Raw genomic sequence first — 27990 nt, forward strand, 5'->3', positions numbered from 1 at the left:
TTTTTGATATTAAAAATATTTCTTTTTCCAAAAAACTTTTGAGATATAATTGTATCGGATAAATGGTTTCTTTCTTATAATTTTTCGCCAAAAGTTTCTCAAGTAAAAACTTGTTTTTTTATTGGTTCTTTTTATTCATATCATGTTTTATATATATATATATATATAAGAACCTGTAAAATTAACTCTTAATAAAAAAATAAAATTTTTTATGGTATATGCAATGATTTGAGAAAATTTTATATAAAAAAATTGCAATAAAAAAATTAGATATTTTATTTTTATTGAATATTCATAAAAAAAAGTATGAGAACACAGAAAAAACTTCACAGTGCGATTGTCTCTTAGTGAAAAGTACATGTGTACTATCTGTTTTTATATAATTGTAATGTAGAAGTGGTAATAATTCTTAGTTTTGTTTTATGAATAAAAGAAAAAAAATACAAAACCAGGCTATACAAATATGGCATAAAATCCAAACGAAGAAGAAAACTGGGGGTAAAAATGCAATGTCACACGTCGAAACGACAGCGTATGTCCACATTCTCAATTGATTCATCAATCAGAAACAAGTACGTACGCGGTACGCCCCTCAGTTTCACGATCATCTTAGAGAGTCGATAACCAAGGTGGTTTGGTCTCTGCTGCTTGAGTTCCAATAAAAACAAACAAGCTGAAACACTATATACTGAAATAGAAAATAAATAAAAACAACACCAGCGATAATTTAAATCAATCAAGCTAAGAATCCAAACAAGGCGTTAACTATGGAGAATCTCAGGTTTTTCCTCTTCGCTCTCCTCCTCCTCGTTTCTCCTCTCCTTCAAGGTAATCTCACTTTCTCCTCCTCTCAATTCCTAGATCCAGAGCCCCACACACATGCAAAACTCTTACTTGTTTTTCTTTGGTCTGTTTGCGAATTCACACTTTTTTTTCATTTTATTTGTCTGAAATGGAATTCTCATGCTGCTTCGCGGTTCGTTTTCATAGCGATGATCTATTGAATTGAGATCTATCTGATTTTATTGACATTTCGATTGTAATGCAGGCGCCCATTTTCTTAGGTTTCTGTTGTAGCTCGTCGTTATTGATTTATTTTTTTATTAGATTTGCTTTCTTAGTGAAGTTTGACTTGATTTTTGCTTTGTTGATTAAAAAGTTTGAGAAAAGTTGTCAGAGGTGGTTGTGCTGCTTTCTGAATGCAAAATTGGACCTGCCTTGATTATTTTCGGTTGAATGAAAGTGAGAAAAATGCACTTTCCATAGCTAATAAGTAATAGAAATTTATGTCAGGTTTCGCTGGAATTGGATTGAATGGGATTTTTTGTTGCTTTGGATTTTAATCCACACGTGTTTGTCAATCTAGTCTGTTTTTGTTTTGATTTTTTTTTTGTTTTGCTGTTTGTATAGTTGCTAGGAGTCAGTCAGATTCAGATGCTGAAGTCGCAGGGACTGTGGAAGAAGTCAGTGATCTTGGGATTGTCGGGGAGAACGCACAGGATTTTGGTGATGAGAATTTTAGCCAAGCTCTAGGGGTTGATGTAGTGTGTGTTTTCCCAAAAAACAGTGCACGTTGTAAGAGCTTTATTGATATCGCTTTCATCTGTGAAGATAATTGTTGATTTTTAAATGGATTTGGGAGATCAATGTGTTCTGTGTTTATTTATTTATTACAGTGGTGAATGCTGGAGAAGAGACTGAACTACTAGTTGGAGTGAGAAATGATGGTAATTTAACTGTTACTGGCATATTTTATAATGAGATTGTGATGCTGTTCTAATATCTCTTGATTGTGCTCCTTCTACTTCTCGATCAAAATACATCATTTGAATGTGTGCGTGCGTGTGTTTCATGCTATGTGCTTCTTTGCACTGGGATAAGCTTATTTTCTTGCTTGCATGAAATGTAGGGGAGTTGCCCATAACTGTCGTTGGAATTAGGGCCAGTGTTCATCTTCCTTTTGATCATAAGCTACTGGTTCAGAATCTATCTGCTCAGGTAATGTATGATTTCATTTGGAAATCAAATATCATTCCAGGTTAAATTTTAGTGTTATAAATTATTTCAATTGAATGTATTGAAATTAAGCTCATTTATTTTCTTCAGTGTACAGTGTTTTGTGCTACATTGTTTGTGTGTTTTCTGTCCTTTGGCCGTCTAATTGTGACATTGTGGTTTGCGTAGATAAAGGATAATTTTTATTACTTTGTTGCATGTATTACCAGCATGCATTCAATAAATCTTGTAGATAGCAAAGTTCAAACATGCTCCAATATTACTGTAGGATTTGGTAAGATCTATAACATTATTTTCTGGGAAGAAGTCAATACTTTAGATGCCCTTGACTTGCACATCTAGTCCTAAATTATCTATGAGTTGGCTGTTTTGGTGATAAAAATAAATCTTCCCTATCTGAAAATTCAATATAGTCTTATATTTGATGATAATTAGCATCCAACATTAGACAGTGTGCGATCAAATACTTTAAACTTGAACATGCTTATGTTCATTGGTCTTTGATTAATAATATTTGAAACTTCAACATATTTTAATTGGTCCTTAATTAATATCCAACATTATAAAGTGTGCGATCAAATACTTGAAACTTCAACGTGCTTATATTCTCTGGTCCTTGATTAACAATATTTGGAACTTCAACATATGTTCATTGGTCCTTGATTAATAAATATTCTTCATGGATTTCACATGTTTGATTAGACATGTGAATCTTTACACCATTGGTCATGTATTTCATGGCTCTGTCAAGGTTATCGAAAGCCACACCCGTACTCTTCAGGTTATTTCTTGTATACTGTGCATATGCTGTGTAGATCATGCGGAAAAATCTTCTTTTTTTATGACTATTCCTGCAACACTCTGCTTGTAATGCTGTTCCCAGGTTGATTCCCTACCAAAAGTGCAAAGTTATAGAAAACTTTTGTCTGGCTAGTTTATTTATTCTTTAATCATTTTTTGAAATTAGCAATATATTATTGTCTATGATCCTCTGTTGGTTGCTTTTGTTTTGTCAGGCTACACGTCCCTTTTTTTTTAGTTCTTATTGCCAACTTTTTTTATATTGTTTCTGTATTGTTGGATTTTTCATCATTTGGATCAGTAACTGCTTTCTTGTGTCTTTTATAGAGTTCATTGGGTTTGCTATTTGTTATTCACTCGCTTTCTTTTGTTTTAATTTAGGGCTTCAACAATGCAACTATTCCAGCATCTGCTCAGGCTACTTTCCCATACATCTTTGCTGTCAGCAAGTACTTGCAGGTACATTTATCACCACTCCAAGAATTTTGTTCTTTCCCAACCATCAACTTTGATCTTTCATCCTTTATGTACCCCTTTCTTTGACTTACATGTTTATTCCCTTTGTGCAGCCTGGAAGTTTCGATCTTGTGGGCACCATCATTTTTGAGATAGGCCAGCAACCATACCAAAGCACCTTCTACAATGGTACCATTGAAGTAGTTGAGTCTGGTGGTTTCCTAAGCACGGAGTCAGTTTTTCTTGTTACCCTTGGAATTGCTCTTCTTGTCCTCTTTGGTCTATGGCTTCAAAGCCAAATTCAGAACCTTTCTAAGGTACTCTTCAGTCATGATGCCACTTTCATTTTTACGTATTTCCTTATAAGCTAATTTATTACAGTAACTTTACTATAAATCTGTTGATTTATCTTCTTAATGAATATTTTTCACCACTTTTGAGAAGGCAAGCGGTGGATGCTTGACCACACAATGCTTTATTTAAGTTGGCATTGAAGAAATCTTCTAGTTTCCACATGTAACTGGAATATACCAATTATTTGATGAATATATTTGATTGGATAAATGCCTGTTAGGCAGGGATCTTATTAGATTCTCACCTGTGGTCAATATCATTGCAACTATGCCTGCACCCTTATATATTGCTACTTTCATATGTTTGCTTCATGAAATTCTCTTAACTAGCTGCTTTTGTTTGGTCAGAAATCAAAGAGGGCTGCGAAGGTGGAGGTTGGAACTGGGGCCAGAGATGCCTCCGTGGATGAATGGCTTCAGGTGTGTGGCTTTAGGTTTGAATTTTGCGTTAAGAATTTTCCTATGATTCGCTGTCATGTCAATCTATTTGATTTATTCTCTTTCAGAATAGTTCCCCTCCCCCCAACCTTCTTCCTTTGGAAAAATTTCCTAGCTTCAATTGCATTATCATCTTTTTATGGAGATTCTAGGTGTAACTGATAAGTTGGCGTTATAATGTTCAGGGAACAGCATTGAGTCAGTCACAGTCCCAGAAGTCAAAGAAGAAGAAGTAAACAGTGGCTCTTACCCTGTTTCAGGCACTGTAGTAAAATGCAGACTCTTGTGACTCATAATAGGCATCTGGAGATTCTAAGAGAGCCCATGAACTAAACTAGCTCTGAAATATAGGCCAGTGAAGACCTAACTCCGAGGCCCAGTAAATTTAGGCACTGTAGTAAAGTGCAGACTCTTGTTTCCCTTTTTCTCTTTTTCGGAGAATTTTTGAAACTTTAGAAACTAACTCCGAGGTAGGAATGACATGGTTGTCTCGAGCTTAGTTAATTTCCTTATATATCACATTCTCAGTTTTCCTATTTAAATCATGCTTACCAATTCCTAGGTAGGTGGGATGTAAACATAGAATAATGCTATTTGTCTCGAATTATTTGTCCCTGGTAAGATTTTTTATTTAATGGTATCTGTTGTTGATAAGGTGGGATCTCTCCAACGGGTTCTACATAAGATCCACCATCAAGTGAGCTAGGATTCTTCTGAAAAACTCATTAGGGGCATTCATTATTACTGTGACGTGGGACTAGCTAGCTGTATACAAGTCAAGTAACCCGTGATATACTGGGGTTTTTAAGTGGTTACCCCTCTCGAGGTATATGAATTTATGATGACGAAGTACCTGTGTGATGTATCTGATTACCCTTTCCCGTTTGAGGTCTCTAGTGTTGGAGGGGAGATACAAGGATCATGCTTCTGTTTTTTCTACTCCAAGAAGTTGAATTTACCCAAAAATGTTCCTTCTACAACCCTCAAAGACTGAGTATCCTACAATTGCCCTCAGTGCACAGCTCTCCAACAGAACCTATACTCTTATTCCTTCATTTTATTTTTTCTTGGGCAGCCATGAAACGAGGCCTCCATTTTCCATCGATATCAATTTCCACTCCTCTATCCATCGTCTTCGCACAGGCACCTTAACTATGTTAGGGCCTCACTATGCATGCTTTCAATCAGAGTTATGAGATCCGGCTTTGTCTGACCCGATCTAAGTGGAGTTGCGGGTTTGTTAAAAAGAAAGACAACTAAGTTGTTTTGGGGTTTTAACCTAAGTTTTAGATCTAGATCAAGTTCAATCAGGTAAACAAAGTTAATCAAAATCATTCGGGTTTCGCTTGATCAATTATCAAGCAAATTTGAATAGGGTTAGAATCCAGATCAGCAAGTTTATAACGAATTTGATAACCATGCTTTCAGCTCTGTTAGCTAGAATGGCAATGCCATAAATAATGACATCATGAAGAGAGTATTCGTCGCTTTACCTAATACCACTCCCTCATCATGACCCCTCATTTATATTTTCGTTTGCTTCAATTTTTATGGTGGGCAAATATAATCCACGCAAATTTGCTATATCATTATCATGATGTATATCTCGAGGTGTGTAATGTTGTGTGTTAGCTGGAAATAGAGCATGGCATGGGGCATCCCTACAGGCTAGACGCCGTGCGCATAGGCTAGAGGTCATGCACGCAGTAATCAACTAATATTCAACCTGTTTTCATCACATGATAGCATGCCTAGCTAGGAACACCTTCATATAATCAGAGACTAAATTCTTGAAAAAATCGAACAGCTTTCGCATGTCTTTTGATGCTAAACCATGTAGTTATAAGTTATGGCTCGATGCTTAGGTTGGAGGTTGGTAGGGCAACTCAATGTTTGAGCCAGAATAATACTGTTTTGATAAAAAAAATTCTTGGTTTGAAATTAAATCAATTTGGGCTAGACTCTAAATATGGATTTCCGGGTTAACTTCCTAAGTCGGATCCCATTTATAACTATGCACAAAATTGTATGTGGACAAATTACACGTAGGCATTTCATTTCTCTGAGTAATGCACAGTACAGTTCTTTATTCGAACTTTTAAGAGCCTAAATTTTCAGTTGAGTTCTATATTATAGGACGTGACAGCAGCATGGACTTAGCCTAAAATGGGGTGCAAAATTTTAATTAAATAATGACACTGACATTTATTTTTTTTAACTTCTGATTGTTGCCTTTTCTCTTTTCTTTTCTAAATTTAATATTGACTGTTCTTTTCTGTAGCACCAAAATGCCAAATTGCCAACACCATTCGGTTTATCAGTGAGGAATGCATTAATAACTTGAACTTCAAGAAATGTTCTGGCTGAAAACTTGGCATATTAGGTTGATTCACGAGAAGTTGTTATCTGCCGCAAATATGTATATTGTGTTCTTTCTTTTCTCTTCCAGTCTCCAAGAATTTGTGGTGCTACACACAGAAACCATGTATTGTTTTTTATAGAGTAAGAGATTGTTTGTAAATTAACGAAATTTTTAGTGAAGTGAAGTATTAATGAGCAGCTGGTTAGTAGGTTTAAACAGACAGAGAGAGCACAGAAGAATTTAGCTGTGTACAGTTGAGAGCTCATTGAATGCAAGATACTGTCATGTGGTTGTAGAAGAAGCCGGTGCACGTTACTGTCTTTTTTCAAACCAGAAACAAAGGTCAATATCTCTGGAGGGTCCCTGACTTCATGTGATGCCCTTAATTTGGTGTCGGTGAGCCTTTGAATCATTCCTTCAACAGCGTTATATAATGAGTCTTCAGGTTATGCAATCCCTCATCAACAGCTAGCATTAAAGAGGCTGATTACAGCTTCTAAAGTCTTGCATCTTGTTGGTGCCCGCAATGCGGATTCTCCCCGGTTTTCGAGGAGCACTTCTGTGCTTCTACGTGTCCTTAGTACTTGCTGCAGCCTTCTGCTATGCCGATGACAGTACAGCTGAGGTAGTTGGGATAGGAGAATGTGCAGATTGTGCACAGAGTAACATTAAGACCGTTCATGCCTTCTCAGGTAAACATGTTTTACTGGCATAGTTTAGAGGTACTGGCATTTAATTTATGGCATCATTCATAGCAGTAACTATTTTGTTTGATCCTCTAGAGGTGCACTGTCATTTTTAAGGTCCCAGGCTTATGGCATGATCAGCTAGACCTCGTGACGTGCATATCTTGCACCATTTGGAAAATGATAATAATCTGATGCAATACTTTTGCAGGGCTTAAAGTGACAATTGATTGCAAGCCTGAAAATGGAGAGTTTAAGACAAGAGGGGTTGGCGAGCTTGACGAAGAGGGGAAGTTCAAAGTGTCTCTTCCAAATGATGTTGTGAAGGATGGAAAATTGAAGGAAGAATGCTATGCACAACTTCACAGTGCATCAGCTGCACCATGCCCAGCCCACAATGGCCTAGAGTCCTCCAAGATTGTCTTCAAGTCGAAAACTGATGAGAAACACACATTCGGGCTGGCAGGGAAACTGAAATTTTCACCTGTTACTTGCACTTCTGCATTCTTGTGGCCTCATCCACCGATAACTAAACCGCTTCCATTGCCTACATGGAAACTTCCACCATTGAAAAACTTTCACCATCCTTACCTATTCCCACCTAAGGTCTATCCTCCACTCCCACCAAAGGTCTTCCCTCCTCTCCCACCAAAGGTCTTCCCTCCAATCTACAAGAAGCCACCTCTACCTCATGTTCCAATCTACAAGCCAAAGCCACCAATCTTCAAGCCACCTCCAGTGCCAATTTACAAGCCAAAACCAAAACCAAAACCACCAATCTTCAAGCCTCTACCACCTCCTATTCCCATCTACAAGCCTTTACCACCTCCCGTTCCAATTTATAAGCCACTGCCTCCAATCCCAAAGATCCCTCCATTTCATAAGAAGCCATGCCCTCCTCTTCCTAAGCTTCCTCCTTACCCCAAGATTCCTCCAAAGTACTTCCACCACCCCAAGTTCGGAAAATGGCCTCCCTTGCCACCACATTCTCCCATTCATTAGGCTATTCTGCAGCATTCTTACAAGATGCAAGTAGGATTAAATATTACTTCTCATAATTATTTATGATTGCTAGTGTGAAGTTCTCTATGATGTACTGCAATAAAGCCTTCAAGATAGGTTAAGGAACCAAAACATGAGATCATGGAGAGGGAGGAGTGAGGATTAGTATTTATTAATTATTACCTTTATAATTATCAATGAACTTAAATTGATTGTCTGTGTGAATAATTTCCTCTTTTCTTCTTGATCACTTGTAAATTTCATCTTTGAATGCCTTTGCAATAATAGTACACATGTCATTTTGATTTGTACTTGCCTGTTGCATTGCTACATGCATGACTAGCTAGTACAGTGCTTTAACTTCGTTGAACGTCTCTTTCTAGTCTGAAACCATGCATTCAGAATTAATTTCTTGTGTGCTGCATTCACTAGCACGATTAGCTTGAGGCCAAGCTGAGATGTCAAGAAGCGTCCCGTTATCACAACTCTTTTTGATGCTTAAAGAACTACTGCTAACAAAGATATTGAATTCAACATGGTATATGATTGTTTAAAACAGGCCTTACGATCGAGTACCATAACTCATTTTGATGCTCAAGAACTTACAGTTTTTGGTTGACAAAATTGACACTCTTGGCTATTAACAAGGAGGAGGACATGGTGTTTTCACAGGCTAATTAAGGGAATTAATTGGGTGGCAGTTTCCATCATCTGGTTGACAGTCGAGCATTGGATGGCCTTTTCTTTATCACAAGGACCACATGCATGCAGAATAGGCAACGGTGTGGCGCCGACGGAAAATCAAGACTTAGTTTTGGCGATCTGATTAGCTAGCTAGAAACACCCATGAACCCACAGAAGTGACAGTGTTCTTGATTGGCTCCACATGTGCCTGGAGTCAAGCAATTAAAAGCAAGCCTCGATTGTACTAGAGTACTCAAGTAGCTGAGGAATGGAAAACATAAGTACATCGAACTGGAATATATCTATATCCGCTAAAAGAAATCTCACTGCAATGCACCTAGGTTGATAATTTTTTTGTTTAGTTTGGTTTTTTTTTTTTTGATAAAAATTAATTTAAATTAATTTAGTTTGGGTTTTTTAGTTTGGTTTGATTTGATTTTTTTAGTTTTAGATTTATAAAATCAAAACCGAACTGATCAATTTTTTTAATTTTAATCAGATTTTTTTTATGGTTTAATTTTTTTAATTATTTTTTCTAAATTTTTTTATTTTTCAGTTTTTTTCTCACTTTTAATTACACAATCTTGTTCCAGTAAAAGAATAATCTCTCTTGGAAGTGAAAATCTAAGAATGACTTTATATTATTTTCAAATACAACCTCTTAAATAAATAATTTATAATATATTAAAAAGATCTTCCAGCTCAAAAATTCAAGCTGATATAGACTTTAAAAATAATTATGAAACATCCATTTTAAGAAGTGAAAAAAATATATTATATAGTGTGTTAAGAAAATAAAATTAATGCGAACAAGATGAAATTAGATTTTCATCATTATTCCTCGTTGTAGATTGCATGCATTAATTTGTTTATGTCGGCCAACCATTATCGGCCGGTATTGGCAGACTTTAGAAGATCTGAGTGATTACGATATTTTGCACTTAATGATGATTAAGGAAGGGCAATGCTACAAAGATCTTAATCAGTATTTGTCAATGCACATATATACATACACACACACGTATAAATTAACCAGAACAATCACAACATTTATACTCTCTCTCTCTCTCTCTCTCTCTCTCTATATATATATATATATATATATATATATATATATATATATATATATATATTAAATCTGTTTTCAAATTTGATTTTATTTTTTTATTTGTTTTATTTTAAATTATTTTTTTGATTGATTTTTTTTTTCTAGTTACACATCCAAACATTTATTTTCATTTAATTTTATGTCAAGTTTGAATCTAATTATTTTAATTGCTATTTTTTAATTATTTTCTTAATGAATTTGTTTCGTACAATTATATCCTTAAACATTTAATTTCATTTAATTTTTATGTTGAATTTTGTCATAATTCTTTTTAATTATTATTTTTTTAATTGTTTTTTTTCCAACTTCATCCATCAATGTTTATTTGATTAAAAATCAAGTTTCTTTGTGTTTTTTGAGTTTGCTTTTAATGGAATCATCCCAATCTCGTGACATGAGTAATAAATCTGAAGGATTAACCCAAGTCAACTTCTGACTTTTGTTAAAGTATATTTTTACTATTTTTTTCAAGTTTTTTTATTAATATATTTTTTTAATTATTCTATAATTCAAAATTAAATTGCATGGCATTTAAGTTTCTTAACTGAACTCAAGTTTATAATTTAACAAGCTGTAATCTTTTAGATTGGACTAAATTTAGGAGGTTTGCTTTGTTTTTTTTAAAAAAGTTGGTGTTTTCTTGTTTTTTTTTTTTAAATTTGATTTTTTTTTCCTGGTTTTCCTTCCATTAAGTTAGCATTGAATTATTTAATAATCTAAAAAAACTTAAATGTGAATCTTATTTTTTTATCGGTTTATTTACTATTGTTTTTTTTCTTGTAAATATTTAAATTATCAATTTAATCATTAACTTGGGGCTTGAATATTTTTTAACCTGTCGCTTCTCTTGTGCATATATATATATATATATATATATATATATCAAGGAAATGATGGTCATCTAAGCACTGTTGTATATATCAATTTATGTAAAGTTGCCATCTATCTAGAAATGCGGTTCTTAAAAGCCCATTGAAAATAAATTTGATTGCCGTTTGTTGTCTCTATTGATTTGGACGCCTCTCTCGAGCCCTTTAATAATTTAATGCATATAACTTGATTGTTAATAGAATAAAAAAAGGTGTAATATTAAAACGGTTCATGTTAATATATCACCGGATCACTATGAATTAACTATTAAAATAATATTGCTTTATTTATTTATTTATTTTTCTTGTTGTTGCAGTAACCGATCCATTAAAAAAATAATCAAGTGTACTTATTATTAACAAGTCAACATGACTCAATTTAAAATCGGATCTAGTTCAAATTTTAGGTTTTTAATTTTCTGAGTTACTGCGAGTTAAAACTGAATTTAACAATTATGCTCGGAATCTGAAAGAGTTCGAACGTGTTTGAAAGTATGATTATGATTGTTTTTCAAAGTACTTTTCACTCATAAATCAAAATAATATATTTTTTATTTTTAAAAAATTATTTTTAATATCAGCACATCAAAATAATACGAAAATATCAAAATATATTAATTTTAAAAAAATTATTTTTCAAAAACATTTTTAAAATATAAAAAACAAATAGGACATTTCACCACCTGAACCTGGGTTCGATCTTGTTAAATTCCGAGAGAGCCTGATTCTAAGCCCAAGAAGAAGCTCTTCATTAAATAGGCCGAAGATCAGCCCATAAACAACTCCACTGCTATCACACTTGTTTCAGGGAATGCTTGAATGTAGGTAGAAAGGTGCTTTCAATTTTTTTTTTAAAATTTAAAATTTTAATATTAAAAATAAAATTTAAAAAATAAATAAATATTATTTTAATATATTTTTAAATAAAAATTAACTTTAAAAGCAACTTCCTGTCTGTGCAACAGCCATGCTCACAAAATCAACCGGCACATCATCATTTACTAAATTAATTACAAAGCCCTAAACCCCCCTGTTTCACTCTCCACTCCAAAAACCCCAAAAGCGCCAAAATCAAATTAAAAAAGAAAAACTGAAAACCCTCTCCAATCTTCTCCTCCTTCCTCTCTAGGGTTTCGAAAAAATTCCAATTTACAGAAATCTCTTTCAATGTCAAACCCTAAAACCGTCGATTCCTCGCTTTGGTTTGATTCTTTCACTAACATCCTCACGGACCTCGAAAACGCCTCTCTCTCCTCTGACCTCCCTCCTCACCTCGTAACCACCTATTCCTTTCTCCCTCTCTATTTATTTTATATTCGCTTACAATTTGAATGTTCTTTTGTTCTGTAGGCGAAGAAGTTGAAGGAGAATCACGTATGGTTTGTGGAGACTGTTTCTCTATTTAAGAAACCGAATGCGAATTCACGAGAGGCTTTGAATTCGGAGATAATCAAGATTGGATCTCATGAAGTTACTGTCAAGCCTGAATTGAAAGTTAAAGCTTTGCACATTAGCTCTTATCTGGTTAGCTTTTGTTTTGTCTATTTATTTTATTTTTTTAGCGAAATTAGCATTTTTTGTGGATATATATTTTTTTCTTAGCTTATTTTAAATTTTGAGTAAAATGTAGTATTGATTATGATTTTTTTTTAAAATTTAATCATTGATTTAAATGTTTGTTTGTTGCAGTGTTTAGATGAGGTGCAGTCGTATATTCTTGTTGAGAGGTCTCTTGAATGTGATGATTTAGCGCTTGATTCTATGGTTGAAGACTGTCTTCATGTGGTTTGTAGCCTTCTGGCTTTTGCTTTATATTGTTTCATTTGGTTTCAGTTAAACATTTAGAGACAAGTTATTTGCATTTGATTCTGTGATTAAGTTTTCTGATAGTGGTAGGATTACGGACACAAATACATTTCTGTTACTTGTTAGCATTTTGCAAGGACATGAAGCTCTCCTGGGTTTGCAACCCAGCTACTGCTTTTTAATTTTTGCTGATTGATCACAAATGTTACGTTTCCCAGTGTGATATTTCACTTTCTTATTACATTTCTCGTTCTTTTTTGTTTGTTGATAGTCCACTATCATGAGCATTTGAAATGTTATATGTTTTTTGCTAATTCCACGTAGTTTGCACCAGTCTTTTTTGAGTTGATTCATATGAGTAATATGTTTGCTTGTTGAGATTGATAATCAGTTTTTTAACAGGTGTTTAGTTTTTCTTTCCTATTATTTTGAAGGTATTGCTCCAGTACTACATTGAGCGGCAATGCTTGCTGAAGTGTTCCAGGCGAATTCTTATGCATGCTTGTAAGTCCCACCACGCTTGTTTTAGTTCCCCATTTCTTATGGTTCATTTTTTTTGTGTCATGGAATGCTAAAAAATTTGGACCATAATACTTTCCCTGTGTTGAGTAACAATGCTTTTATGTGATTAGCTGATTTGAGAATTCTTACGAACCTAATACTTGTGATGCTGCTTGGTGTAGTGTATGTTGGAATTTGCTCCAAAGAAGAAAATGTTGCAAGGGACGAAGCAGCAAAGTTGATTTCAGATGGGTTGGAACATAAATTAATCTCTATCTTGCAGGACCTTTTATCTTCCAGTCATCCTGAGCAAATGGTATATTTGATAAAAAGTTGATGTCTTTTGAGTTGTGCCTGTTATGATTGTAATGTTGTTTGTTTTAGTCTATTTCATGACAATATGGCTTCATCAACTTATTCACATGGTGGATGTTGCTTTATTCTTCACATCCTACTCAATTTCAAATAATATGTTATGCGTTTGGCCACATAGAATTGCTGGGTTGATAGGGTTGAGTTGCAGTCAGTTGTTTTGCATCCTTAGATTTGTGGGAATACATAGAGACATGCTAGGAAATGAGATTACCGTGGAGTAGGCCAATAGTTCTCCCTTTATCTGATTTAAATGCTATGGTGCCTGTTTCTGCAGCGTTGTGCCTGATTCTTATATATATAGTAGTTACCAGGAACTTTACATAGACGTGGGGCAGTTAATTAGCAAGTTGAAAGTGGGTTATCCCTTTACTCAAGCAAAAGCAACTAGGTTGATTTGCAATGCATTCATACCACGGGCATGGAGAAAATGAAATAAGTTTCCAGTATCAGTATCAGTTTTAGTACTATAGAACATGATAGGGTTGTCCCTTAGGCCACTCTTGAATCTGTTTTCAATTTAATTAATAAAATATGGCTATTTACAAAGAAGATTAGTATTGAATTAGTTGTATATACATGTAGATGTGAGGGTATTTAGTTTTGGGTTATTACCAAATTGTTTATTCTTTAGAAATAATTTCTTGGTTCTGTTTCTTAAACTTGTTATATTTAACTAACCAGAGTTTCTGATTGATAATATTTTTTTGTTAGTCATCATATATACATTCTTTTTTAATGTGTACTTTTCAGTGTCTGCAAAGGGCTTTACTGGTGATAAAATGGATATCTGCTTCTCTTCTTCCAATCAGCTATTGCATTTATGACCCTTAACATTAGATGCTGATTTTTGGAATACTTTATAGGATGTTGATCTTTTCACTTTGTGGGCTGAGGAGACACTGATTGAAGACAATTTGGTTTTGGACATTCTTTTCCTGCTTTATTACGAGTCACTTTGTACTTGTAATGGTGAAAAATGGAAAAAGTTGTGCTTGCTTTACAAGGTATATCGTTAACCTTTTATGGGAACTGATATCAATATCCCTTTTTTATCCTAATCCTGTCTCGTAAAAATCATTTCACAGGGGATCTTATCTGGTTCGTATAACTTTGGAAAGCTGGCAATCTCAGCTGAAGCACTAAAGTCTTCTTATCATGCCAGCACCCAGCTCCTACTTATTCTTATAGAAACCCTGGACCTTGAAAATCTTCTTCAACTGGTGCATGATGGAGTACCTTTCAGGTTTCTACCTTGCTGTTAGTTCTACCTTATCCTTTTCAAAGTATCATTTCCCTTCATTTTGTCTACTTATGTGCTTTTGCTAATTGTTAGAATGTTTGTTTTGTCATTTTCCCAGACAGGGTCCTTCTGTGTTTTCTGTGACGGATATCCAACAGATGGATGTGTTAATATCTAGTTTTGTTACACTTGGAACGAGAGAAGCCGGCCCACTAATTCTTGCATGGGCAGTATGTCTCTGTCTAATTTCATCACTTCCTGGAAGTGAGGAAAATAGTGTACTAATGGTGAGCAGTTTTTCAAATGTTCCTTTATTGTAGCATGATTTGTTCATACTATCAATGCTGACTGTTTTCCACCTTATCTTCGTTTCCAGGAAATTGATCATGTTGGCTATGTTCGTCAAGCCTTTGAAGGTGCATCGCTGAGTATTTTTGTTGACATTCTTGAAAGTGATTTGTTGAAGGAATCAGATGTAGGTTATTCTCACTTTGGGGTTTTTAGGGTTTATGGGATGAGTTATAAAGTTACAAAAAAATTTGGTGTTTGTGTCTAGGTTAATAATGCCAGCTTACATTTTCTTTGGCTGTTACATGCTGTGTCTTTTCTCTCTCTAGGGACCTGTTGCTGGTTATCGAAGTGTCTTGAGAACCTTTATTTCTGCATTCATTGCATCTTATGAGATTAATCTTCAGGTAATTGCATGTGTAGGTTGTTTTAATTGGTTTCTGAGCACTCAATCAACATGTTTCTTATTTTTAATACTTTCTCCCTGATGCAGTTAGAGGACAGCACCCTCAGTCTTATACTGGATATCCTTTGTAAAATATATCGGGGAGAGGTTTGTGTATTGCTATTATCATACAGCCAGCAGTGTTTTTTTGGATCATATTTATTGCTCACAATTCACTGCTTCAAGAGACTCTTGCCCATTAACTCTGCAGGAGTCACTTTGTATTCAGTTTTGGGACAAGGAAAGTTTTATTGATGGTCCTATTCGGTGTCTTCTTTGCAACTTGGAAGGTGTATTTCCCTTCAGGACTGCAGAATTTGTTCGTCTTCTATCAGCCCTTTGTGAAGGAAGTTGGCCAGCAGAATGTGTGTAAGTTGGAATTTTTTTTCTTTTTCTTGGAGATCCTTTTACTTTAGTAAAATGTCCTCGATTTGCCCAGCATGGGAGCCTCTTTTTTTAATGGTAATGTGGGATGGTGAGCAAAGTGATGGGCAGATATATGCTTCAACGATAAGTTGCTAGCTCAGTGATTGCAAACTGATACATTGTCTATTCATGTTGTCAACAGGTATAACTTTCTTGATAAATATGTTGGTATATCTTCCTTGTTTGAAATTACTAGCGAGTCCCTGGTTGACAGTGCCTCTCAGGCAGTTGAAACTCAACTGCCACTGCATGTTCCTGGGGCAGACAGCTTAATCATTCCTAGTAAAACTCGTGGACATGTTTTAAAAGTTATTGATGGGAATACTGCTCTTGTACGTTGGGAGGTAAACGCTGAAGTTCATAAATGTTTTTAGTATTTGCTAATTGTGTGCCATGACTGTATCCTTTCAGATTTTGCACCAAGGGTTTTCTAATTGGGATTCTTACTGTTGCTGAAGTTGAACAACTGAAGAACAATAAAGATGGCATTTGTGATGTTGTAAATCTGTTTTCTTTCTTCTTGGCTTTTTTGCAGTCTTTCGCTGTCTTTGTAGGGTAAAAAAGGGAGGGGGATTTTCTTAAGTGCTTATGCAGTTACTATCTCCATTTTCTAAATGGCAAGCATGGTACTCATATCTGAAAGCAAAATGTCATTTTCTAATTTTTAAGAAACAGCATCAAAGCTTAATTATGTTTTGATTTGCTACCTACTTTCATAAGCATCTTCTTTATTAGCAAACAATCAGGCCAGGTGCAAATCACTTATTTCAAGCACTCTTCCCAGAGTTGTAACTGACTTTGGGAGAAAGCCATTCCACTGTTTCTGCAACTGACAGGGATAGATATTTGCTTTTTATACATCTCCTCCTTTGACATGGCTAATTTTGCTTACCTTTTACTGACTTATTCACTAGATGGTGGTTACGAGTGTTGGCTTTGTTCATAACATCTGCATGACTTGACTGCTGTAGGTAGAATTGCTTTTTCTTTCTTCACATTACTTGCTAATTCTTGTAAATCATAATATTTTGTATTGCATGTGGATCCTAAAATGTCAAAATGGAGTTTCTTTTTGAGATAGCTTGTTTGACCAGGATTCTTCATAAACATATGAATTGGCAGAGCAAAGTCTTAAGATATTTATGTTTTTCAATGCAATCTCTATTATGTGCCCCTTCCTTGCCAACATGCATCTATTTTTGTAGTATGCACAATCAGGGGTGCTTGTCTTGCTCCTGCGCTTGGTCAATGAGCTTTATCTGGAGAGCAACAAGGAAGTTTTTCTTACTTTTGACCTACTGAGCCGACTAGTTTCTTTTAACACGGTAAATTTCTTAAGGTTTGGTTGTCTCATGTTTGATGTATCTTTAGAAACTAGTCTATGATAATGGAAAGGAATGGGATTTGGATTTCAATTTTTTCCCCTAACCAGATATGTTTCTTACATATTCATGTGTAGGCCATAACTTTTACAATGATGGAAATCGGCAACACATTTTATCTTCAAGCTGCAGGAGTGAATGAGCAGATGGAAAAGAACTTTTGGTAATCGACTGCATGATTCCTTTTGCTTTTTTTTTTCTTTTTTATTTTCATTTTATTATCTGATACCTTGATGGCTATATTTCCAATTTGCCTCTATCTTTTCTGATCAAGTAGATTTTCCTTCACTTTTTCTGTAGGGTAGTTGATGTCATTTGTGCTGTGATAAAAAAATCGTCTTCTAATTCTGGCAATGCTGCAGTAATGTCCATGGGTGTCAGTATTTTAGCAAGCATGTTGACATGGTAATTCAACTTTTCTTTCTCTTTACCAATTATGTGTTCATTGGTGATTTCCTTAATGCATACAGGGAATTCTATGTTTTTGCAGTAACTGAATAATGCATTTTACATTCTTTTAAGAATCTTGTGTATCTTTTCTTCTTTGTTATGCTAAATTTATGTTTCACTGAACATTGTTTATAATCAATAACCAAACTCATTGCTGCAACCTCAGTCATAATGTATTTATTCCTTGTCCTCTTTTGCTAGTGCTCCATCTCATATTGCTGCTGTTGTCCTGAAAGCAAATATATTTGATGCAACTTGGAAGACAAGTGCCTTTGAAGTTGGCTGTGATGGCCCATCAAGGTAAAACCTGTAGATCTATGCATACCTGTGATTATGTTAAAGCATGCTTGTATTTGATAATCATGGTCTCTTTACCTGCCTTTTGAAATCCTTTTTTTATAGGATTCACTTTATTTATTATCACACAAGTTTGATTCTTTTAACTATAAAAGAAAAAAAGATAGCCCAACTTTTGCAATTTTTTATAGTTTCATTGTCACATGGGTTTGATATATTTTTTAAGTTAAAAAGAAAAAAAAGGATAGTGATTCTGTTGCTAGGTTGTACTGCATTATAGAACTGTAATAGTGTAGAATTGTTACTTCCTGTTTACCTGAGCTAGCCATATAGTTGATTATAAGATAAAATCTAACTGTTATCTTTACTCAATTATGCACCACACTCTCTACGGAAAGAGAGGGGACATGGGGTTCCAGTGGGGGAGGGGTGTTGAAGTTTGTGGGCTTGGATGTTAGTAATTGATTTAAGGTTGCCTTTATGTTTATTCATAATTTCTTGTCATATACAGGCTGCATTTTCCATTGGCAGGGGTTATTATTCATTATACTGACTTGATGTTCTCTGATTCTGCCTACACCTTCTTTGATCTAGTGGATCGTGGTTGCTTTCTGGAAAACTGGTAAAAATGCTATTACTAGACTCTGAGCAAAATGATTATGACAAACCATTAACTATATCAGGTTTATCTCTTAACTGTATTTTGTATTTCATCATTAGTATGGTTAGCTTCTTTTCAATTTTGCGATTTCTGTTGGATTTATTATCTGATTTTGGAAGTTATATGTCAGTTTTTGAGCTTTCCTAAAATGTAAGATGGATGGTGCATCCTTTTTTCTTCTCTCTCTCTCTCTCTCTCTGTTGGTTCTTCTCTAGAATACCCTCCTTTTTATGCTCAGTGTCTTTGTCCCGGAGAACCGGGATGGTTGGTTGTCTTTTGGATGCATTTAGTATTATGGTAGACACTTTGTGCACACTGTCAATAATAGAAGTGATAGGACTAAATCTTAAACTTGGCATCCAAGTTGCTGTTTCAATCTATTAGTTGGACACAACCATTTCTGAGCATTTAAACATAAGAACAATTGAAATAAATCAACATGATTGTGGTTAGATAATGTGGCTATGCACACGAAGGAGAGGAGAGAAGTTCTCTATCTGCAAAAGCTGTGATTGCTTGTCTTTTCCTTTTCAGTCTGACTAAATGGTTTACAATTACATTATACAGCCATAGTTGATCTCAAGATGATTATCTGATCACAACCAATATGGGAGATAGCAAATTGAAATAGCTGTGCATCTCTCTCTTACTTTTAAGAGAAATCTTATTGAATCATTATCCTTTTTACATTTTCACTTGGCTCTTCTGATAATGCCATATTCCTTGTTTTCATTAATCTGCGATACTTGTGATGTCAATGGTTGGTTTTCTTATCATGTTAGTACTATTATTGCAGCACTAATTTACATACTTACTGTTTAGATTTGTGTGGATCTCACATGTAACTTGTATCTTCTTGTTTACTGGCAATTCTATTTATTGATTTCGTCATGAATTTTCATACTTCTCTATCGTAGACTTACTCTAACTTCGTTACTCCCTGTGTTTTTTATCTGACATGCATGCTGTAATCCTTTGCAGTGCTGGATTTTACCATGCGGCTAGTGGAGGCAAGATTAGAGAATGATCTGGTTCTGGCCTTGGTCGTTTTCTCTCTGCAGTATATTCTCGTTAATCATGAGTACTGGAAATACAAGGTGAAGCATGTTAGATGGAAAGTAACACTGAAGGTACGTGTTATTTTTATGCCAGCTGCAATTAATTGGTTCCTTAGTTGCTTTATTTCTACTTTTGAACATATTTCACATCTATTTTTAGGGCCATTGTATGTTGAAATGGTAGAAGTCCTAGTCTGCTGAGTAGTGTAGGTAGCCACCTGAGAGCAGCCAGGCCACCCTATGTGAAATTTCTGAAGGATAGGAGAGTGGCTGGACCCAAGCTTCTCCCACTCCCTGAGTGTATGGCTTTTTTCCTGCTTTATTATTGGCTGAAGCTATTTATAATAGGGGTTCAAGAAATATGAAATATTTCGAGAGGTGGGGGGGGAGCAATTATTTGCTATTCAAGAGTACTACTCATCCTCTCACATAAAAGGTGGGACCCACCATGATAACCACACACAGTTCTGCTTTTATGCGAGTGGGGGAGTAGAACTAGAATACCTAAAAAAATTTTGAGCGAGGTGAAATTCCATGATCAGAGAGAAACAATGTAAAGAGCAAATCTGATGTTTTCGAATAGTCATTCCAAGAGGTATTTCATGGCTGTTATCCTACATCGGGAATAGGAGCAATTCTTTGTTTAAAAAGTTTGCATCCTGAAGTTGCTTGGGGTTTCATGTTGTGATGGTTATCATAAAGTCGTTCTTCCAATCTGAAGATGCTTTGGTTTAGCTGAATTTTAAGTGTTTTGGACATGCCAAGTAGGTTTTTTTAAATGGAGTCAGAGGTGCTGGTGTTTCCATGGAAGGTAAAAGATGCTATATGAATCATTTTTTAATAATGTTTGCACTGTTTAGGTATTGGAAGTGATGAAAGCATGCATCACATCAGTCTCATTCTCTGAAAAATTGGCCCTGGTAATCCGTGATATGTTACTCAATGATTCTTCCATCCACAATGCACTCTTTCATCTTGCTTGCACAACCAAGCAAACCTTAGAGGTAAGCCATGTTTTTTGTTCTTGTTCCATTGTTTTCCTTAGTAGTGAGAAGTTGGTTTGCTTTTGTTTGCTTACTATTTAAATAAGCATATTTGTGAACAGAATCTTTATGTCAGCCGTCTCGTTGAACTGGAGGAGATTGAAGGGTGTCAGCTTGCTATTAGCTCTGCTTTGGATATTATATATATGATGCTTTCCAAATTTTGTAAGGTATTGTTCTAGGGTTATAAATGTTTGTCATTGCATATGATGTGAAATAAATTGACACTTGTCTTCCCAAGTTCTTGTGCTTGTTACTTTGAACAGAAATTTCTAATAAACTACAAACCTTTAATCCATGCCCCAAAACAAATAAAATAAATGAATCTTCAACCGCCATTCTTTTTTCTGCTTCGTAGATCTTAATGAACCATGTTTTATTTAAATCTTTCTATACTCACTTCATAATTTTTGTGTTATTTTTTCAGGATATCTCGCCGAATCTTCCGGTCTTTCACCTATCAGTGCTGTCATCTACTATGAAACCAATCCCTGTTGTTGCGGCTGCTGTATCTTTGATATCATATTCTCGGTCTCCTGTATGGAATTGAAATTCATCCTGCTAAATTCTATTTCTCTCTCTTAGTAATTACATTCACCTCTTATATCTAACATGGCTTTTCTGGTCTCCTATATTAAGTTGCCTATATCCTTTTGACTTTATGTTTGTTCATTATCAGACACATTAATTTTCAATAATATCTGTGTTCCATGTTCAATTGATCATATGGAAAATAACTCTTCATCTTTGCATTTTTATGTTATATGCAGGCAGTACAGGTTGGTGCTGCTAAGGTGTTATCTATGTTGTTTACAACAGCAGATTATATGCAACCATATTTGTCTGGCAATGTATGCTTTGGTTTGGATGATAAGCAGGTTTGGCATCCCAAGCTGACAATTATTTTTTTGGCATTTGATTGCTGTTATCCTAATTTTGATTAAATGCTTTCGTTTAGATCGCAGATATGAGGCATTTTGTTAAAAGCACATTAGTTAAGCAGTTGGAATGGAATGAAGATTTATTTGTTGCTACAGTCAATCTGCTTACTTATGCAGCTCGTTATCAGGTATGTTGCACTGTGCAGGAGTCGACAAGTTTAGCGTTGGATGGTTTATTTCCTATTCCTTGCCCACTTAAATTGGACTTCTGTCACTGAACTTTGCAATCCTTTTGTCATGTATTCTTCTCATGGAAAGAATGGGGGTGCAAGAATAACCTCTTATGCTTTTCAAAACCAAGTTTGTCACTTGTTAAAGTCAAAGTCATTTACAGTTGTCTCAATAGCTACTTCCTCATGGAAAATATTTGGATAGCTTTTATTTTGTGAACATAAGTCCAATATCTCAATAACAGCTTTCTAGCTTGTCTACATTGTTGCTAATTGGTGGTTTCTCTGTTGCAGCCTGCTTATCTTCTTGCTATTTTTTCCCTAAAAGAGGATACAGAGGTCCAGTTGAGTAATGGTGGTGGCACAAAGCAGGCTATAAATGAACTTTCAAATGGTTCACTGTGCTACAAGAAATCAATTCTGTTAGATTGGCTTATGCAATATGTTGAAAGATCAAACGAATTTATTGACAGGTTTGCTCACACAAGATCAGTGATTATTTTTCAGGAATTTTACTTTTTGATGTGACACGAAGTTATGCTAATGAGCTTAAGGAATAAACACAGAACTTGTCAGGAGGAGAAATTTAAGTTAAAGAAGGGATAAGAGAAGCAACAGGCGATTAATTAGGGCCAGGGATAATATAAGTAAATGTTTTTCTGTAACTAAACAAGTTCCTTCTGTAAATCCTAAATTGGTGCTGAAAAATTCCCTGAAAACTTGCTATTTCACACTGATCAAACCACTATCTCTGTGATGTTCGTTTTTTGTTTAGCGTGCTTGATATGATTCATCTTCATAAGCTGTGTTGCTATAATTTGTTGAAACTTTCTTTATCTCCAGCAATCCCCGCGTACTGTTCACTGTTCTTGATTTCTTCAAGGCACTATGGCAAGGGGCTGTTCATTATATATCTATATTGGAGTGCCTGAAGAGCTCTGGAAAGTTCTGGAAACAATTGTCCAATTGTATCTCATCAGATGCTCGCTCGATAACATCACCTTTTGAGAATGTCGCCGAAACTCAGTCTCAAAGCTTGGCATTAAAATATCAATGTCAATCTGCTATATTGGAAATGATGGCACATGACATGTTCCTGAAGAAGAAGTTAGTACATGCTGAGTCTGTCTTAAAAGAAGTGTCTGAATTGGAGAGAAATAATAAGGCATCAAGCACAGAAAAATCAAAATCAGTAAATGATTGTGAGTTGAAAGATATCTTGTCAAGCTGGTGGAAGAGACCGATTTTTGGCAATCTGATCAATTTATATGCTTCTCGTGAATATGACAATGAAATATCTAATCGTGCAAAGGTCCCTTTTAAATTTCTGTTTTATTTATTTATTTATAATAGTTTTGGTTCTCTTAATTCTGTTGTTGTGATCATTTATCTTTGGTGAACCATTTTACAATCTAAACCCCTCTGGAAACACCCATTAAAGGAACAATCCACAATTACATTGTCTTCTGCATCTTGCAGGTCGCTGCCAGTTTGTTCATTGTCCATGCAATGGGGAAATTAGTGATTGGTAATGCAGGAAGTTTATCAGTATCATTGGTTGAGAAGATCCAGATCACTTTTAAACATGTACGATCCTGTCTTTAATTGGTCAAGCGATTTTTTTCTATTTAGTCGATTGTTCAATGACCATTCACTTCTAAGTTGATAGCTCATTGGCAATCCCTTCAAGAGGTCCTTGTAGTTATTTCTTAACAGGAATATCCCAATTTCTTTGCTATCCAACTATTTTAAGGTGACGTTGCATCCTTTTTTTTTTGGTGAATTAACAGTTGAGTTCTCAGCTTGCCTTTTCTGAATTGTTGGCACAATACTCTCAGCAGGGTTACAGGTAATGTCAACACAGGTTTCATTTTTATTTGAACATCTTTTTAATGCATCACTCTTAACTGAGAAATCTATAAGTCTTGGATTGTGGTTGTATGAATTGAAATGCTTATTTCCAATGGAATCTTTTCCAAAGTCTGATGTGACATCACCAAGGGTTTAACTCTTTTGGTAGTTTGAAAATTTGGGTTGGGTTTTGATTCATTTGAACTTGTAACCTAATAGGTTGAGTTCTTATAATTTTTCACTATGTTCTCAGTGCAGGGAAGGAACTAAAAGGTCTGATCCTCAACGATCTCTATCATCATCTACAAGGAGAGCTAGAAGGTCGTAAAATTGGTCCTGGACCGTTTAAGGAACTCTGTCAGTATCTGGTAGAATCAAACTGTTTGCTAAGCTATCAATACAAGTACGGTGGCGATCATTATGGAAACACCAAAGACATTCACTTGTATGACCTTTTGCGCATACGATCAGATTTGGGATTAAATATGTGGGATTATACAGATTGGAAAGATTCAAAAGCAATTGCACAAACTATGCTGGAGTGCTTCCAGGATGCAAATTCAATGGTTTTACTAGCTTCTTCAAAGCTTTCTGCACTGAAAGCATTGCTAACTGCCCTGACTATGTGGGAAGATAATGTGAGTATCTGAATTATCACTGCTATTTATTGCAGCTTCTAATTTTGCACTATTGAATTGATGACGAGGATCTGTTAACAGTTTGTCAGGGCTTGACAGATGCTGTTTCTTTTTTCTTTTTGTTGGCTGGGGACACAAAGCTTTGAAAAACTGAACACTTGCCTCAAAGTTTGGTGTTTTTACCAAACATTTAAACTTGTTAAAAAATATGCTGCATTAATTATAATATCATTTTGAGAGATAACTTCTTAGTTGTTTGAATTTGCAACACCAGCTTCTTTTTTTGGAATTTCTTGGAGTCTGTATGTGATAGTAAAGAGTGCAATGCCAAAATGGTGTCTATGGTGCATCTATTTTTTATAACAGTCTGCTAGTTCTTTGAAAAGTTTGTTATAACACTATTGATTGAAGTCATGGATTCTTTGATTGAGAACTTCTACTAAATTCCAGGATCAAGGTCTTCCTATCTTTCTTCCTATGAGCTGTTATGAAGAAGTAATGTACAATTATTTTGAAGATAAAGGCTCAGAAGAACTGTATAAAATATGAAAATGAAATGTGCAATAGACAATTTTTATTTGTAAATCACAGTGTGCGGTATAAACAAAGTTTTTGGTTTCAGGCTATCCGGCATTGACATCTGTTAACTGCCCACTATTTATAGCCTTTTTTAAGGGCTTATTGATTTGTATGTTTATCCTTCTTTCCTTTATGGATATAATCTAAAAAAAAAATTGGCTTTTAGAATTTCTTGCTTGTTGAAATGATTAGTATTTTCTTTCCCATGTAGTCACCAGAGAATAAGGGCACTACTGAGGGGAAGATTCCTGACCAACTCTGCTTTTCATGCATCGACAACATATGCAAATCTTTTCGCACCACAGTGGAATCGCTAGCTCCAGTTCTGGATGCCTCTGAAGAGATTCTTGATTTCCTTGCTGCACTAGCAGAATTAATTCTACATCTCATGAAATCTGCGCAGAGCAACCTATCTTTATCCGTTTGTATACTTGTCTTGAAAACATCAGGTTCTGGCCTCAAATTGCTGGGTGATTTCAGGTCATCTGCTATTGGGGTTAAAAAAACAATGAAGCTTCTGCTCATGCTGCTTCTTTTCACTTTGGAGATTAGTAATACTTCAGATAAGGAATCTGAAGACTTTGCTGAGGTTTCAAATGGTTGTCTGGGGCTTTTGCCTACCCTGTGCAATTGCATCACAGCTACTGAGCATTGTTCCCTCTCCTTGGCTACCATTGACTTAGTACTCACAAGTTTTTTGACACCTAACACTTGGTTCCCCATCATACAGAAACATCTCCAGTTACCTCATGTCATTCTGAAAGTTCATGATAAAAGTTCTTTCTCATCTGTTCCAATTACATTGAAGTTCCTTCTGACTCTGGCACGTGTGAGAGGAGGTGCTGAAATGCTCCTTAGTGCTGGTTTCTTCTCTTCTCTTAGAGCTTTGTTTGCAGACTCATCAGATGTTGGGCCTTCCACAGTTATGACCAATGATAGTGGCTTCCTAAAGTCTTCTGACAAAATAGAAAAGCCTCAATCTATTTGGGGCCTTGGCTTGGCAGTGATCGTTGCTATGGTTCAATCTTTAGGAGACAGTTCTTCTTACACCGATATTCTGGACAACGTGATACCTTATGTTTTTTCAGAGAAAGCTGATCTGATTTCTTATTATCTCAGTGCACCTGACTTTCCATCTGATAGTCATGACAAGAAAAGACCACGGGCGAAAAAGACAGAGACTTCTCTGAGTGCTCTTAAAGAAACAGAACATACTCTCATGTTGATGTGTGCACTAGCTAGACATTGGAGGTCATGGGTTAAGGTCATGAAAGAAATGGATTCAGAGCTGCGGGAGAAAAGTATTCATTTATTAGCCTTTATTAGCCGAGGAACTCATCGCTTTGGAGAATCTTCCAGCAGAACTGCCCCCCTCTTATGCGCTCCTATCCTCAAAGAGGAGTTAGAGTGCTGCAAGAAACCATCATTTCTAAACAGCAGGAATGGATGGTTTGCTCTTTCACCTCTCTGTTGTGTGTCAAAGCCCAAGTCTTCTGCTTTCTCAGCCAACAGTAGTGCATTTGTAGTCAAGGGACAGTCAACTGAAATTACCAATCCAGTTTCTCCAACATATTTTTCAGACTTGGTTGCCCTGGAGATCTACAGGATTGCTTTTCTTCTCTTGAAATATCTCTCTATGGAAGCAGAAGGTGCTGCTAAAAGGTCCGAGGAAATGGGATTTGTTGATCTTGCTAAGATTCCTGAGCTGCCGATGCCAGAGCTGTTGCATGGCTTGCAGGTAAAATTGTGCTCAGTGCTCTTATATTATCTTCGAGTCCACTCCTCTCATTGAAGGGATGTGAATGGTTTGAGATAATTCAAGTTCAGGGCTTACTTTTGCAATAGTGACTGCTGGTACTTCTGGGCCAAAATTTCTAGTCTTCCCAATTTGAAGTTTCACCATCAATGAGTGATTTCTATGTTTCAATTGATGTATAAATCTGTCTAAACTCTATGCTTTTGATACCTGGTCTGACTTGTTATGATTTAAAATGCAGGATCAAGCAGTTGCTATTGTTTCTGAACTGTGTGGTTCAAACAAATCAAAGCACATGAATCCTGAAATCAAATCAGTCTGTCTCTTACTACTACAAATAATGGAGATGGCCCTGTACTTGGAGCTCTGCGTTTTACAGATTTGTGGCATAAGACCTGTATTAGGGCGCGTGGAGGATTTTTCAAAGGAAGTGAAATTGTTATTAAAAGGTAATAGTCCCTTCATGCTGCCATCTATCGTTCAAATTTAATCTCTAGATTTACTATAATTGCCTTATTTTATTTTTTGCAGCCATGGAAGGGCATACGTTCATAAAAGCATCAGTGACATCCTTGAAACACATAATATCTCTTGTCTATCCTGGATTGTTACAGACCGAAGGTTTCCTGTGAAGCACTTGTGGAAGAATAGGTAAACTTAGTTGGGTTGGTGACGGATTATGAAAATTGTGTACAGATATCAGATTTTGGCATGCCCAAGATTTTTGTGAGATTAGAATGAAAAATTCTGCAAGCCATTATTAACATGTGTACAATATCGGAACCATACAGCGTCGATTATCACCTACATTTTCATGGTCCCTCGATTTCAGCTGAGGAATATCACGCAAAAAACATGAAAATGGTCCCAAATATCATGAATCTTGCTTTGTCCTGTAGTCATCTTCCTTTTGTGATTTAAAGGTATCATGTTGCACGATATGCACTGTTGTAATCACGTGGGGAAATGGATTGATCTAGGGGACTGTTTTTTCTCTTTTGTGCTTGGAAGGGACCCAGCCCCCTTTGCATGCGTGATGCCTCGAAGTAGAATATATTTTCGGCGAGTCAATTGCTGTAAATACAAAGCTTTTGATTATACTATCTTCGAAAAAATTACAGAAATTTATTATGTCTTGTCAAATATGTTTCTGTCTGCTACTAAAGCAACTAGATTTCCTGAGAAGAAATGTGTCTTTTTTTCTTTTTTATATGCCGATGGTAAATCGTGTAAATGTCAAAAACTAATTCTGGGTGTGTACATCCTCCCTCTATGTATTTTTTAAAATATTTGTAACTGTAAATGCTT

At 35.5% G+C, this 27990-nt stretch overlaps 3 protein-coding genes across 6 annotated transcripts; all 3 read left to right on the top strand.

The window, feature by feature from the left end:
• Positions 1-562: 562 nt before the first annotated feature.
• On the top strand, positions 563-4606 carry LOC133679977 (translocon-associated protein subunit alpha-like). The gene is made up of 8 exons (XM_062102734.1): positions 563-828; positions 1411-1575; positions 1677-1727; positions 1910-1998; positions 3199-3276; positions 3387-3590; positions 3975-4046; positions 4250-4606. The coding sequence occupies exons 1-8, from the start codon at positions 768-770 to the stop codon at positions 4298-4300; spliced, it is 771 nt and encodes a 256-aa protein (XP_061958718.1). The 5' UTR covers positions 563-767; the 3' UTR covers positions 4301-4606.
• A 2263-nt stretch (positions 4607-6869) lies between these two features.
• Positions 6870-8342, top strand: LOC133679976 (proline-rich protein 4-like). The gene is made up of 2 exons (XM_062102733.1): positions 6870-7118; positions 7324-8342. Exons 1-2 carry the CDS (start codon positions 6953-6955, stop codon positions 8112-8114), a joined length of 957 nt encoding a protein of 318 aa, XP_061958717.1. The 5' UTR covers positions 6870-6952; the 3' UTR covers positions 8115-8342.
• A 3403-nt stretch (positions 8343-11745) lies between these two features.
• Positions 11746-27806, top strand: LOC133679559 (uncharacterized). Of its 4 annotated transcripts, none has more exons than XM_062102187.1 (32): positions 11746-12050; positions 12126-12299; positions 12465-12560; positions 12992-13085; positions 13265-13398; positions 14321-14461; positions 14543-14700; positions 14816-14984; positions 15074-15172; positions 15315-15392; positions 15479-15538; positions 15642-15799; positions 15999-16200; positions 17062-17181; positions 17316-17401; positions 17539-17643; positions 17890-17988; positions 18580-18668; positions 19628-19776; positions 20565-20708; positions 20810-20917; positions 21175-21285; positions 21518-21625; positions 21706-21816; positions 22153-22331; positions 22702-23170; positions 23338-23445; positions 23649-23707; positions 23963-24347; positions 25138-26664; positions 26924-27131; positions 27214-27806. In XM_062102187.1, the coding sequence occupies exons 1-32, from the start codon at positions 11943-11945 to the stop codon at positions 27312-27314; spliced, it is 5937 nt and encodes a 1978-aa protein (XP_061958171.1). In that variant the 5' UTR covers positions 11746-11942; the 3' UTR covers positions 27315-27806. The 4 variants fall into 4 exon arrangements, with proteins under 4 accessions (XP_061958171.1, XP_061958172.1, XP_061958174.1 ...); XM_062102188.1 differs by having other exon boundaries at positions 13016-13085; positions 27214-27621; XM_062102190.1 differs by lacking the exons at positions 11746-12050; positions 12126-12299; positions 12465-12560; ... (1 more) ...; positions 13265-13398; positions 14321-14461 and having other exon boundaries at positions 14578-14700; positions 14820-14984; positions 27214-27621.
• The last annotated feature ends 184 nt before the right edge of the window (positions 27807-27990 follow it).

Source organism: Populus nigra, chromosome 19 (assembly GCF_951802175.1).
Source record: "Populus nigra chromosome 19, ddPopNigr1.1, whole genome shotgun sequence".
Lineage (NCBI taxonomy): Eukaryota > Viridiplantae > Streptophyta > Magnoliopsida > Malpighiales > Salicaceae > Populus > Populus nigra.

Coding starts and splice junctions, on each gene's coding strand:
- LOC133679977 (XM_062102734.1), top strand. CDS start 768: ATGGAGAATCTCAGGTTTTTCCTCTTCGCTCTCCTCCTCCTCGTTTCT. Junction 829..1,410: donor CGTTTCTCCTCTCCTTCAAG/GTAATCTCACTT, acceptor CTGTTTGTATAG/TTGCTAGGAGTCAGTCAGAT. Junction 3,277..3,386: donor CTGTCAGCAAGTACTTGCAG/GTACATTTATCA, acceptor CCCTTTGTGCAG/CCTGGAAGTTTCGATCTTGT.
- LOC133679976 (XM_062102733.1), top strand. CDS start 6,953: ATGCGGATTCTCCCCGGTTTTCGAGGAGCACTTCTGTGCTTCTACGTG. Junction 7,119..7,323: donor GACCGTTCATGCCTTCTCAG/GTAAACATGTTT, acceptor ATACTTTTGCAG/GGCTTAAAGTGACAATTGAT.
- LOC133679559 (XM_062102187.1), top strand. CDS start 11,943: ATGTCAAACCCTAAAACCGTCGATTCCTCGCTTTGGTTTGATTCTTTC. Junction 21,626..21,705: donor TTGGTTTGGATGATAAGCAG/GTTTGGCATCCC, acceptor GCTTTCGTTTAG/ATCGCAGATATGAGGCATTT. Junction 23,708..23,962: donor TACTCTCAGCAGGGTTACAG/GTAATGTCAACA, acceptor CTATGTTCTCAG/TGCAGGGAAGGAACTAAAAG.